Genomic DNA, 10,843 nt, shown 5'->3' with positions numbered 1-10,843 from the left:
ACGCTAATAAATCGAGGGGGACTTTAATTTGTATTCTGGCGCTTGTGTAATTTGGCTAACAAGTGATTAATTTTAAAACTGGATGTTTTTTCAAAGGAGTTCCGCACAGCGTGCACTTACCTCCAGGAGAGGATGGGTTGTAGCAGCTTCTAGCGAGCCGTGCAGCCCCGGAGCAGCACCGACGTGGACTCTGACTCACCCGGCGGGTCCATCTATCGGTTACCGTGTCGGTAACGGTCACGGAGAAGGCAACGGTAACGGAGAGCTGGAGGAGTAGTGACAGTAACGGCTAGCTAAACAAACTCATGCCGGCAGCGGTGAGAGTGCAGCCGGGGAAGAAGCGTCCGCCTTGGCCGGGGTCCGTTCCGCCGCCTCCGCCTCTCTTTCTTTCTCTTCTTCGGCTCTTTTCTTTAATTTCCAGGAGGCTGCTTGACATTAGTTTACGTTCTCCACGGTGACTTCAACTTCCGCATCGTTGAGGTGACGTAGCGGCGACGTAAGAACACGTCAGACCGGACAGACCGGAAGAAGCGCGCAAAAAAACAAAAAAAGACAAGCCCACACCTTTATGTAGTAAAATAAAAACACAGAAGAAAAGCTGTATCTCAATTAAAAACTAGTGTTTCTATAGAAAGTTCCCTTGACTTTGAGGTCAGATGAAGCTGCAGACAGAACGACGGAACTCAAGGTTAAAATAAAAACAGAAAAAGTTCTAATTTTAAAGAAAAAATAAAACAAGAAGAAAAACCTCATCAGGATTTCAAGACTAAGAATGCCAGCAATTGTAAAGTTGTAATTTTGCAGGAGAAAGTGAAAATATTTTAGAAATAATTAGGAAAAATAATAATTATGATCGCAATAATGAGGAACTATTTTCTACCGAAGCCAGAGAAAGACAGTCCTATTTGTGAAGGGAAATGTGTAAAAATACAGAAGCATTTTAACAATAAAGCGTATTTTCTAAAACAAATGATGTCAACAAATATAATTATATAAATATACATAAATAAATATTACAAATAGAGAGTTGTAATTTTACAGGAGAACGTGATAACAGTGATTTTATAAGAACATATTTAACAACGAAAACAAATTTATTATAAAATAATCTTAACTTGACTTAAGGTTAACTTACAATTTTTAACACAAGCCTTTAACTGAGAAAACACAGATGTTGTAATTCTACCAAATAGTCTAATTTTAACAGAAAACAAGTCGTATTTCATGAATAAGTTAATTTTATATTCTCCGTTGTGTCAGAAGATTAAACATGTTCAACATAACAGTCACAGTGCAGCTGTGACATAAATCATAACCACCAACACATTAAATGACTCTTTACTGCACTAAAGATGTCATTAATCAGACATAACTTTAACTAGTTGTCACAGAACTCTTGTAGAACGCCTTAAGTTCTTTCTATTCCATTTATTGTATCTATACAGCGTAAGTCTCTTCAGGGTGTTTCATGACATGATTTTACATTACAGTGAGAAACACATGGACTGTCTGTGATCAACACTCTGACAGGAGGCTGGAAAAAAGCTCTGAAACAAGAGGCGGTGATTCTTGTTCTGTTACTGCCACCTGGTGGCCGCTGAGGAGAACACAGCACATTGAATAAACTGTAAACATGTTTCATACAAGCCACATTTTTATCAATAACTAACCAGGAACCTACCAAAAAAATCACTGTAATCAATAAAATCTAACATCAGACACATAAAGACATAAGTTCTACACACACACGTTATGTATAAAATATATGTAGATATAAATGTGAATCCTGCAGAACCCAGTGGATCTTTGGGTGTGAGGCGACTATAACGTTCAAAACAAATACTTGCTATGAGGAGAAGCTGTGTGATTGAGATCCTCCGTCGTCCACAATGACAATAAACTGGATTTGATTTGATGCTCAGTTTGGATTTTTTTGTGAAACACGATTTTTTTGATCGCTGTGGTTGTGGTGATGTTCTCTCTCGTTAGCCTGCTGTCTGAGCCTTGGATACATGGGGGACAGAACACCACCAGAACCACGTGCTGGCTCCGGTTGGACAACTACTTAAAAAAATACTTTAAAATTGCAAGATACGCTCCACCGTTACCATCCATGTTTACTTCCATAAACACTGAGCACGCTCGCTGCGTGTGACGTCGTCGTGTCCTCTTCTGCGCATGCGGGACACTTTTGGCTCGTATGAAGTTCACACAGCAGATCACATACAAGTCGCATTGAACTGGAAACGTGAAGGAACTCCTAAAAAAAAATCGGATTTCACAAAAAATCCTAATTGAGCATTAAACCCTGCAGTGGCCAAAGACGCATGAACTGACCTCCAGTTGGTTCTATGAGGGGGGACAGATTCTAGTTCATGGAGGCCACCCCTGATCCAGTTCTTAGCTCCGGCCCTGCTCCACTTTTCTGATATAATTTTTTAATATTATTTTAACTTAAATGGACTTGGACCTCCCCTGAAGTGTTGCTAAATAAACCAGGTCCATATTTATTCAGAGGTTACTATAAATAATAATCTAGTATGTTTTTATAACTTCTGTTCTTATTCCTGACCCTCCAGACCAGCTGGTTCAATCTGACCCTACAAACCACCTCCAGCAGTTACACAACCGCCGCCAGCGGCTCTTGCTGCCGCCTGGAGGAGCTTGTTGGTCCCGGGCTGCCATGTGACCCCTGAGCCGAACCAGCGGCGGAATGTCAGCCGTCATGTGGAGGCCGCTGCTGGGGAGGCGACCCCCCCTCCGCCCGGTGCCGTCCAACTGAGCCGCAACACGTCGCTCCGTCTCCGTCTTAAATTCAGCCCGTGAGCCCCGAGCCTGAGTTATTATCCGGTGAACCGGGGGGACTTCCACGGGACGGGAAACATGCGCTCCGTGGCCGGACTGGCTGCCATCGTGGCGGCGGCCAGCGTCTACCTCTACCTGCTGTCCGCGCACCTTCCCCCGGGACCCACGCAGCCGCAGGAGGGTCAGGACGAGGGGCTCCGGGAGTTCAGGTACACACACTTAGATACAGGCTTATTAATAACAGTAAATAATACATTAACTAGCATTATTATGGGTGCACACATTCAGATTTATTCAGTTTTTGTTGAGTTTCTGAATGTTTTCCTGCGTAAAAATGAGCTAAAAACGACTTTACTGCCACAATAATTACATATTAATGCTCTTTATCAAACTATTCTGGCTCGTTCTCATCAGATTTTGTGGGTTTCTGCACTAATTCAGGTCCTTTCTGTGTAAATCTGCTCATTTTCATGTGTTACTGTGGAGTTTCCTCAACTTAACACTAATAAAACCAGGAGTCTGATTCTGTCCAGAACCACAGATTCTTAGAAATGAATGAAAAATGTCAGAAACCATGAACTGCTGTGACAGTAAAGTGGGTTTATTTGATGAATCGGTGTCTCGTTGTGAAGCATCATCACAGGTTTTTGCTTTAAAGTGAACAAGACGTGCAAATAGTTCAACCAAATTAAAGGAAGTAAAGAAAACAGCCTGAACAGAGGAAAGTCCCTGAACTAGAGCTGATTCTACATTTCTTGACCCCCTCGTGCTGAACCTGAGAGGCCCAGGTGGTTCCCCACAAACCCCCAGATTAGAAACCAGCAGCACCAGTGACCCATAAACACTGTTTACCTTCCTCCTTCCCCCAGTGCATGCTGGGAGATGGTCCCTGTGAGGAGGTGCAGGACAGAGCTGCCGCTACCCATCGTCTTCATTAGTGATTGTTTTCTAGATTAATCAATAAGTTGTTTAAAGAAATGTTAGAAAACAGTGAAACATGTCGATCAGCGTTTTCTGAAGTAGAGAAATCTATTCAGTTTACTGCCACAGAGGAGGAAAGAAAGCAGAAAATATTTACTACAATCTGAGAATTTAAACCTTTTTTTCTTAAAAAAAAGTTGTTCAAACTGATCAATCAGTTATAAAAAACAGCTGTCAGTTAATTTCATGTTAATGTATTTGATTTAATGAGTTTGTTTTTGCTCATATTGTTGATTGTTAAAGTGAAATATGACAATAATAATAATATTTAATGAGGTAGCAGTAAAACATGAAATGTGTTTTAAATTCAGTACATATGGCACCGATCACGTTACTGCTCACAGTGTGTGTGTGTGTGTGTGTGTGTGTGTGTCAGTGTGTTGTGGTGTTTCTAGATGTGTGTGTGTGAGTCCTGACCGCGGTATGCTGCCATGTGCCGGACACTGGAGTTGTCTGGAGATGATAGAATAACGCCGACTTAGACGCTCTGAAGCCAAGAGCAGCGAGTGTGTGTGTGTGTGTGTGTGTGTGTGCCCAGTAAATGGATAGAACTCCCACTGTTCCGGTTAAAGCCATTTAACCACACTGTGAGTGCATCCAGTCACTCGCTGCTTCTTTCAGCCACGTCTCCTGTTTTCAGTCCTTCAGTTATAATCAAGTAAAGCTTCAGAGCTCACAGCACCAAAACAAACACAAAACTCCTGTAAAATCAATAAATCAACTAAAGGACCTGCTCACTGCGTCGTTCCGGAGCTTTCAGCCACGTCCCAGCAGACAGAACTGATCTGGGTTTCTGTGTGTTGACGCGACCAGAAAACAACGAGTCTCATAAAATTCATCTTTACCTTGAATATGTTTTAAACTAATCACAAGCACAAAAAAGTGCAAAAAATATCATTATTTTACATTTATTTGCCATTATTTAAAAAACAAAATTACAGTACAGATTGAAAACTTATAATTTTTTAAACAAATGTTCCCTGTTTTGTTAAATACAGATAATATTGAATAAAATCACAGAAAAAAAAGAATTAAATCAGATAAAAACGTCATTATTTTACTGGTATTTGTTGTTATTTTCTCTATTTTTACAGTTTTGTTTTGTTTTTTTAAATTCAGACACTCTGGCTTCAGTGTTTCACCGTTTTTGTTCAGTATTTTTATTTATTTCTACACAGCAGACTCTATCATTAATGTGATGCACCGACACAGTTAAATATTATTTTCTCTTTTAATTGTATGACATATGATAAACTTAAATCCTTCGATGATGATCTGGTTTCCAGTAATAGACCCTGTTTTATAAACTAGAGGTGAACAATTCAAGAGACGGTGCTGTTGGGAAATCACAAACTTTAAAACACACTCTGATGGTTTCACAGATTCACGTTGTCCAGCTTTTTGTGTTTCAGACAGTAAATATCAAACTCTAGAAAAAAATCAATATTTGTCAGAAACATACCATCCTGCAGCCTTAACACACATTTCACAAGTTATTTAAGTTATTTTATGTGATGTAAAAGTTAATTTATGCTGCTAACTTCACCCCAAAAGTCTGAATCTTGTCATTTCTGTTGAGATGATTCATCAGTGGACAGAAGATTAAAACCATGTGAGAGGATTTCATGCTTTTCACTGTTTTTAATTATTATCAATAAACAAAGAATAACTGGAGCACTGGTTGCTTTTTCAGTTCTAAATAGAACATTTAATCAATTAATCAATTAGTAAATGTCACAATAATTACAGAATACAAGAACAAAAGTAAAGATTTCAGCTTCTTAAATTACAATATTTCCTAGTTTCTACATTTTTGGTCAATATGAGTTTTAGGATGATGTGTAATAAAATGAGTTTCATCATTTTCTAAAAAAGTTTTTCTGAGGAAACTAATTTTAAAAACCTCCAGACTTCACACTGTTGACAGCAGGATTTAATTTGAACAAACTGAGAATGAACAAACACTCACAATAGAGCTGCGATGAAGAATCAGTTATTGATCAGTTATTAATGAACTCACAGCCATTCTGATCATTGTTCTGAGTCATTCCAGCTTCCTAATTGTGAATATTTTTCTTGTTTCTTTCCTCTTCTTTGACGGTAAACTGAACATCTTTGGGTTGTGGAAAAAACATTCATCATCTTTATCTTTAACTTATGGAGTCGACATTTTTCTGATCGTTTGTCGACCAAACAACCAAATGATTGATTGAGAAAATGACCAACAGATGAATTAAAAATGGAAGTGATGGTTTTTAACACTTCTAAATGTTGTGGATGACATTTAACCTGATCGGACGCCCCCTCAGGTCTTCATCATGACATCAGACTTAAACCTGTTTCCGTGGGGAGTCCGTGTTGCTTAAGTTACTCGTGTGCATCGATACTGGCGTGTTATTTGTGCGTCTGCGGTGACAGATTGTTCGTCATGGGAGCACGCGTCAGCGAAATTAAAAGTGCCCACCATGACACATTTCCCTCCTCGAATACTGTACATACGTCCACGCAGTTTCATGTGTCCGTGTGCTGCCGCGCCGTCGCCCCGCCGGCCAATGACGGAGCGGGATGTTGGTGCGCTGACCAATAGGAGGCGGGAGTGAGTGGACGTGGGAGCAGGTGGCGGCTTGAGTTTCAGGAGGGGGTTTTGGTTTGTGTCTTCGGACCCTCGGCTCAAGTCTGCAGGCGGAGGCGCTATTTCTGTCCTTCAATCGAGTGTATCCTGTTACACACACACACACACACACACACACACACACACACCAACAGAGGCCTGTAGAGGAACACATGCCAACCAGGGACGAACACGTCTGGTCAGTTTGAAGAAACAAAAACAAATTAAAATGATCATTTAAGGTTTTTTTTTCATAATCTAACTGCAAAGATGCTTTTTGTTTTAATTTAAAAAACAAACCAAGAGGAGATCTTCACATCCTGCAGCTAAACTGGACGTGTCAGCACTAAGTGAACTCCTACAGAGTCTTCTGTCATGTGTACCTCTAACGTTTGAAGCATTTAAACATCTCAGCCTCACACGGATCTTCTGAAAGTCACTCGATCCACCTGTTGAATCAGTTTTTCTTACAAACCCTTCCTTAGCCTGGTTGCATGAACCACCACCATCATGGTGGTCTCAGCCGAGCTTCACGTCTCTGGTTCCGATCCGTCCTGTTGGTCATGCATGTGGAGAGCTCGGCTGAGGGAGTCGCACCAGTGTCCTGCTTTAGGGTCACCAGGAAGGTGGTGGCAGGTCTTCCCGGCTTCCACCAGCCGTGGGACGGCTCCTGGCTGGCAGGAAGCTCCCTGTGGCGGGAACAGTGGTCGGCAACGCCAGGTCTCCTCCCGGTGATACGATCAGGTCACCACAGAGCGTGATGTTAGGAACATGGTCCAGCTGATGTCCTGAGCAGCCCGGAGCATCCCGGTACCATCAACAGACGTCTCCAGTGATGTACTGAGCGACCAGCCTTCGCTACCGTACAGGAGAACGGACTCGACTGTCGCCCAGAAGAATCTGATCTTGGGCTCTCTGGAAGGCTGGATCTCCACACCAGCCTCACTCGGCTCAGCGCTGTCCAAGCCATCTCCTTCCACAGCCTGATGTCCTGGTTGGTGCTGTTCACCCAACAGCCTGCTGCATGTAGTTCAATTCAGTTTTAATTATAGAGCTCCAATTAAAAACCTGTAAGCCAATAACACGTCACACAGCAGAGTGAGCTCGTTAGTGGAAGCTGTAAACATGTAAATGTTTAATTTAATTTAGTTTAGTTTAGTTTTTAGTACGTTATTTGGAAAACACCTTTTTAAGAGCATTTTTGTCCCCATTTTTTTTTCTAAGAAGTTCAGCTTTAGTTTTGGTATTTTTGTATTTTTTACTGTGTTATATTTATTTGCTATTTCATGATGTCTTTATCGGTTATTGAGGCGCTGCAGCATCAGGAACTGCTGCTTTATTTCATTGTCTAGATCTTAATCATGTAAATAAATGTAGTTTAAATAGTATTTTAAAATACTTGTATTAGTGAGTCTCACACGTTGCTGTACGACTGCTGAACGGCTACAAAATGAGAGACGTGTGAGTTTGTTGTCCTCCGGTTTAGTTTGTATTTACCCTCCATAGTTTAACTTTAGGGGCAAAAACGTTCACATGAGGCTGAACTGAACTCAGACTACCGTTTGTTGTTTTGGTCTTATGAGCATCTTCATGGATTCATTTTAACTGAACTGAATCCTGATTTGAACTTCCATGTATGAGGATGCCACACTGCACCGTAGACGTTGTTGTTTGTTTGTTGTTGACGTTTTCTGACATGTTTTGTTGGATGATTTGTGTCTTCTGTTGTGAGTCATTCCACTCCAGTTAAAAATACTGGTTTCCCCTCTCAGCTCGTCTTAGCGCTGCTGTCCTCCACGGTGGATATTTTTGGCTTCAAGTGCTGAAGTTTGGAGACGTTGACCTCTGACACTTGAGCTGCTCGGCTGATGCACTGGAAGCTCATGGAGCTCCAAAAACACATCAGTTGTCTGTTATTTTATTCTTTTTATGGCCTTTTTTAAACCCAGTCCGTGTGTTTTTCTACACTATGACTTTTTAAAAACACATTTCATGTCTTTGTTGAACTATTTTGTGATGTTTTACTTCCTGTTTATACGAAACATAACCAGAGTTTCCACCTTCTAACACACACATAATATATCTGATTGATTGTTCATTCCTGCTGCTCAGCCCAACAGAACATCACAGGTGGGCCTCTAAATCGTCCGTTTATTTATTCAGAGTTAGTTCTGAACTGAGCTGTGTTCCTGTGTTTGTTCGTCCAGGCTGAAGTTCCCGTCGGACCTGGACGAGCTGCGAGAACTCGCAGAGACGCTCAAGTTTTACAAACGAGAGCATCACAGCTACGTTCTGCTGCTGTTCTGCAGCGCCTACCTGTACAAGCAGTCCTTCGCCATCCCTGGCTCCTCGTTCCTGGTGAGAAACACACAAACAGGATCAGAAACGGCGTCCAAACACGTCCTACCGTATGATGTCATTTCCTGTTGAACTGTTCTTGCCTCCGTCCTTCAGAACATGCTGGCCGGGGCCATCTTCGGGCCGTGGGAGGGTCTGCTGCTGGCCTGTCTGCTCACCACGTCCGGCTCCACCTTCTGCTTCCTGCTGTCGTCCACGTTTGGGAAGCAGCACGTGGTGAAGCTGTTTCCTGAGAAGGTGGCTCTGCTGCAGAGGAAGGTTTGTTCAGTCTGACCGACGCTCACAGTCGAGTTTTACTACGACGGTGTTACAAGCTTCTGACCAACTCCTACACTAACAAACTGTTTGTTCTAATCGTAGCACATTGACAGCAGCTGTTTGGAGTTTGTCTTGTTCCAAATATAAGACTTTTTACTACAGATGTTCAGACCAGTTATTGGTCTAATAACTAATAATCATTTAACCTGTAATCTGTACATATTAATGCTCAACCTACGGCTGCTAATGTGGAGGATTTATCACTTTGATTGATGGCGGATTTGAAACCTTTTTTCTCTTTTTCCTGCTTCCTGAACTTTGTGCAGCAAATAACACATAAATACAACGACCTGCTTTGTCATTTGTCTGCTCACCTGTTATACATGTTCTCTCACCTTCTCTTCATCCTTTTCCTTCCTCTTCCTCCTCTTGGTCTTGTTTCCGTCTCTTCGCTCCGTCAGGTGGAGGAGAATCGCAGCAGTTTGTTCTTCTTCCTCCTCTTCCTGCGTTTCTTTCCCATGACTCCTAACTGGTTCCTTAACATCACCTGTCCTGTCCTCAACATCCCCATGCCCATTTTCTTCTCCTCTGTCTTCATCGGTGAGAACGCACACCAATAAAACCACAGAACAGATACTGACAGTCATAACTTTGGTTGTAGAGCAGTTTCTGAAAGACACGACGGCTTTATCAGTTACAAAACTTAGCCTGAGTTTTATAAACTCTTCTGTGTTTTTAACTCTGGACATAGATCTGACTACTTCAGAGCTACTTTTACTGGTGTATTATTATATTTGTGCTCCATCTCCTCCAGGTTTGATTCCCTACAACTTCATCTGCGTGCGGACGGGCTCCATCCTCTCCGAGATCTCCTCCCTGGACGACATCTTCTCCTGGGGGACGCTGGCTCAGCTCCTGGCCATCGCCGTCGCCGCCCTCGTCCCCGGAGCTCTGATCAAACAGTACGGCAAAACGCACCTGAAGGTGGACGGGCTGGAGAGCAACGGGACCGGTCCGGCCGAAGTCAGGCAGGACCGGAAGAGGCGATGATGGCGGGGCGAAGGAGGACTCGGTGTCAGAAGAGCCGAGGCGGTGGAGGAACTCTCCACTGGGAGGAATGTGACCTTTAATCCACCCCAGGGTCGTGATGTCTGTAAGGTCACACCGGAGGCTCGTCATACTCGGCACGATCCGTCTTCAGATTCTGTTACACCGGGTTTTATGCCACAGTTTCCCAAAGATCTCCTGCTGCTGACACACAGCAGCAGCTTCAGGTCGCTGAGAAGAGCTTCAAAACTCCTTAAACTTACAGGAAGCTGCCTTAAAGTTCCTGATGTAGTTACAGGAAATAGTTTACACTCTGAGGAGTTACTGTGATCAGGATCCGTTTACAGCAGCTTTGGAATTAATCAAATTCTCCTGATATAATCAGATCATTACAAAAAATAAACAGGCTTCTGATGTACTCTGTACTCTAAAGAGATGTAGCAGTAATATAAAAAAAATCAGTTGTTGTCCAGCTGATCGATGTTTTGTGAAATTACAGAAAACGACCAGTAAAAAACCAGTAAAACTGGAGGAAAACAGTCTAAATTTACACGTTGTGTTCCGACTTTTACAGCATTTAAGTGTAAAATTATGCAATTTTTATTGTATCTAACTCAGCAAAAACCATCTTTCACTGATTTTTGCAAAATGATGTAAATGAAGGATTAAAAAATAGTAAATCACACGTAAGGCTGCTGAAACTACAGGAAATAACTGGTAAATAATAATAATAATAGTAAATTAATATCATAATAAAAAGATTAATTTACATGCTGACAATTA

At 42.0% G+C, this 10,843-nt stretch overlaps 1 protein-coding gene across 1 annotated transcript; it reads left to right on the top strand.

Annotated features, from left to right (window-relative positions):
• Positions 1–2,724: 2,724 nt before the first annotated feature.
• On the top strand, positions 2,725–10,843 carry tmem41ab (transmembrane protein 41ab). The gene is made up of 5 exons (XM_008297819.1): positions 2,725–3,014; positions 8,605–8,755; positions 8,852–9,013; positions 9,475–9,613; positions 9,828–10,843. Exons 1-5 carry the CDS (start codon positions 2,884–2,886, stop codon positions 10,061–10,063), a joined length of 819 nt encoding a protein of 272 aa, XP_008296041.1. The 5' UTR covers positions 2,725–2,883; the 3' UTR covers positions 10,064–10,843.

Source organism: Stegastes partitus, unplaced genomic scaffold, assembly GCF_000690725.1.
Source record: "Stegastes partitus isolate 25-593 unplaced genomic scaffold, Stegastes_partitus-1.0.2 Scaffold1251, whole genome shotgun sequence".
In the NCBI taxonomy this organism is placed as follows: Eukaryota; Metazoa; Chordata; class Actinopteri; family Pomacentridae; genus Stegastes; species Stegastes partitus.
This window is presented reverse-complemented; position numbering and strand designations above follow the sequence as displayed.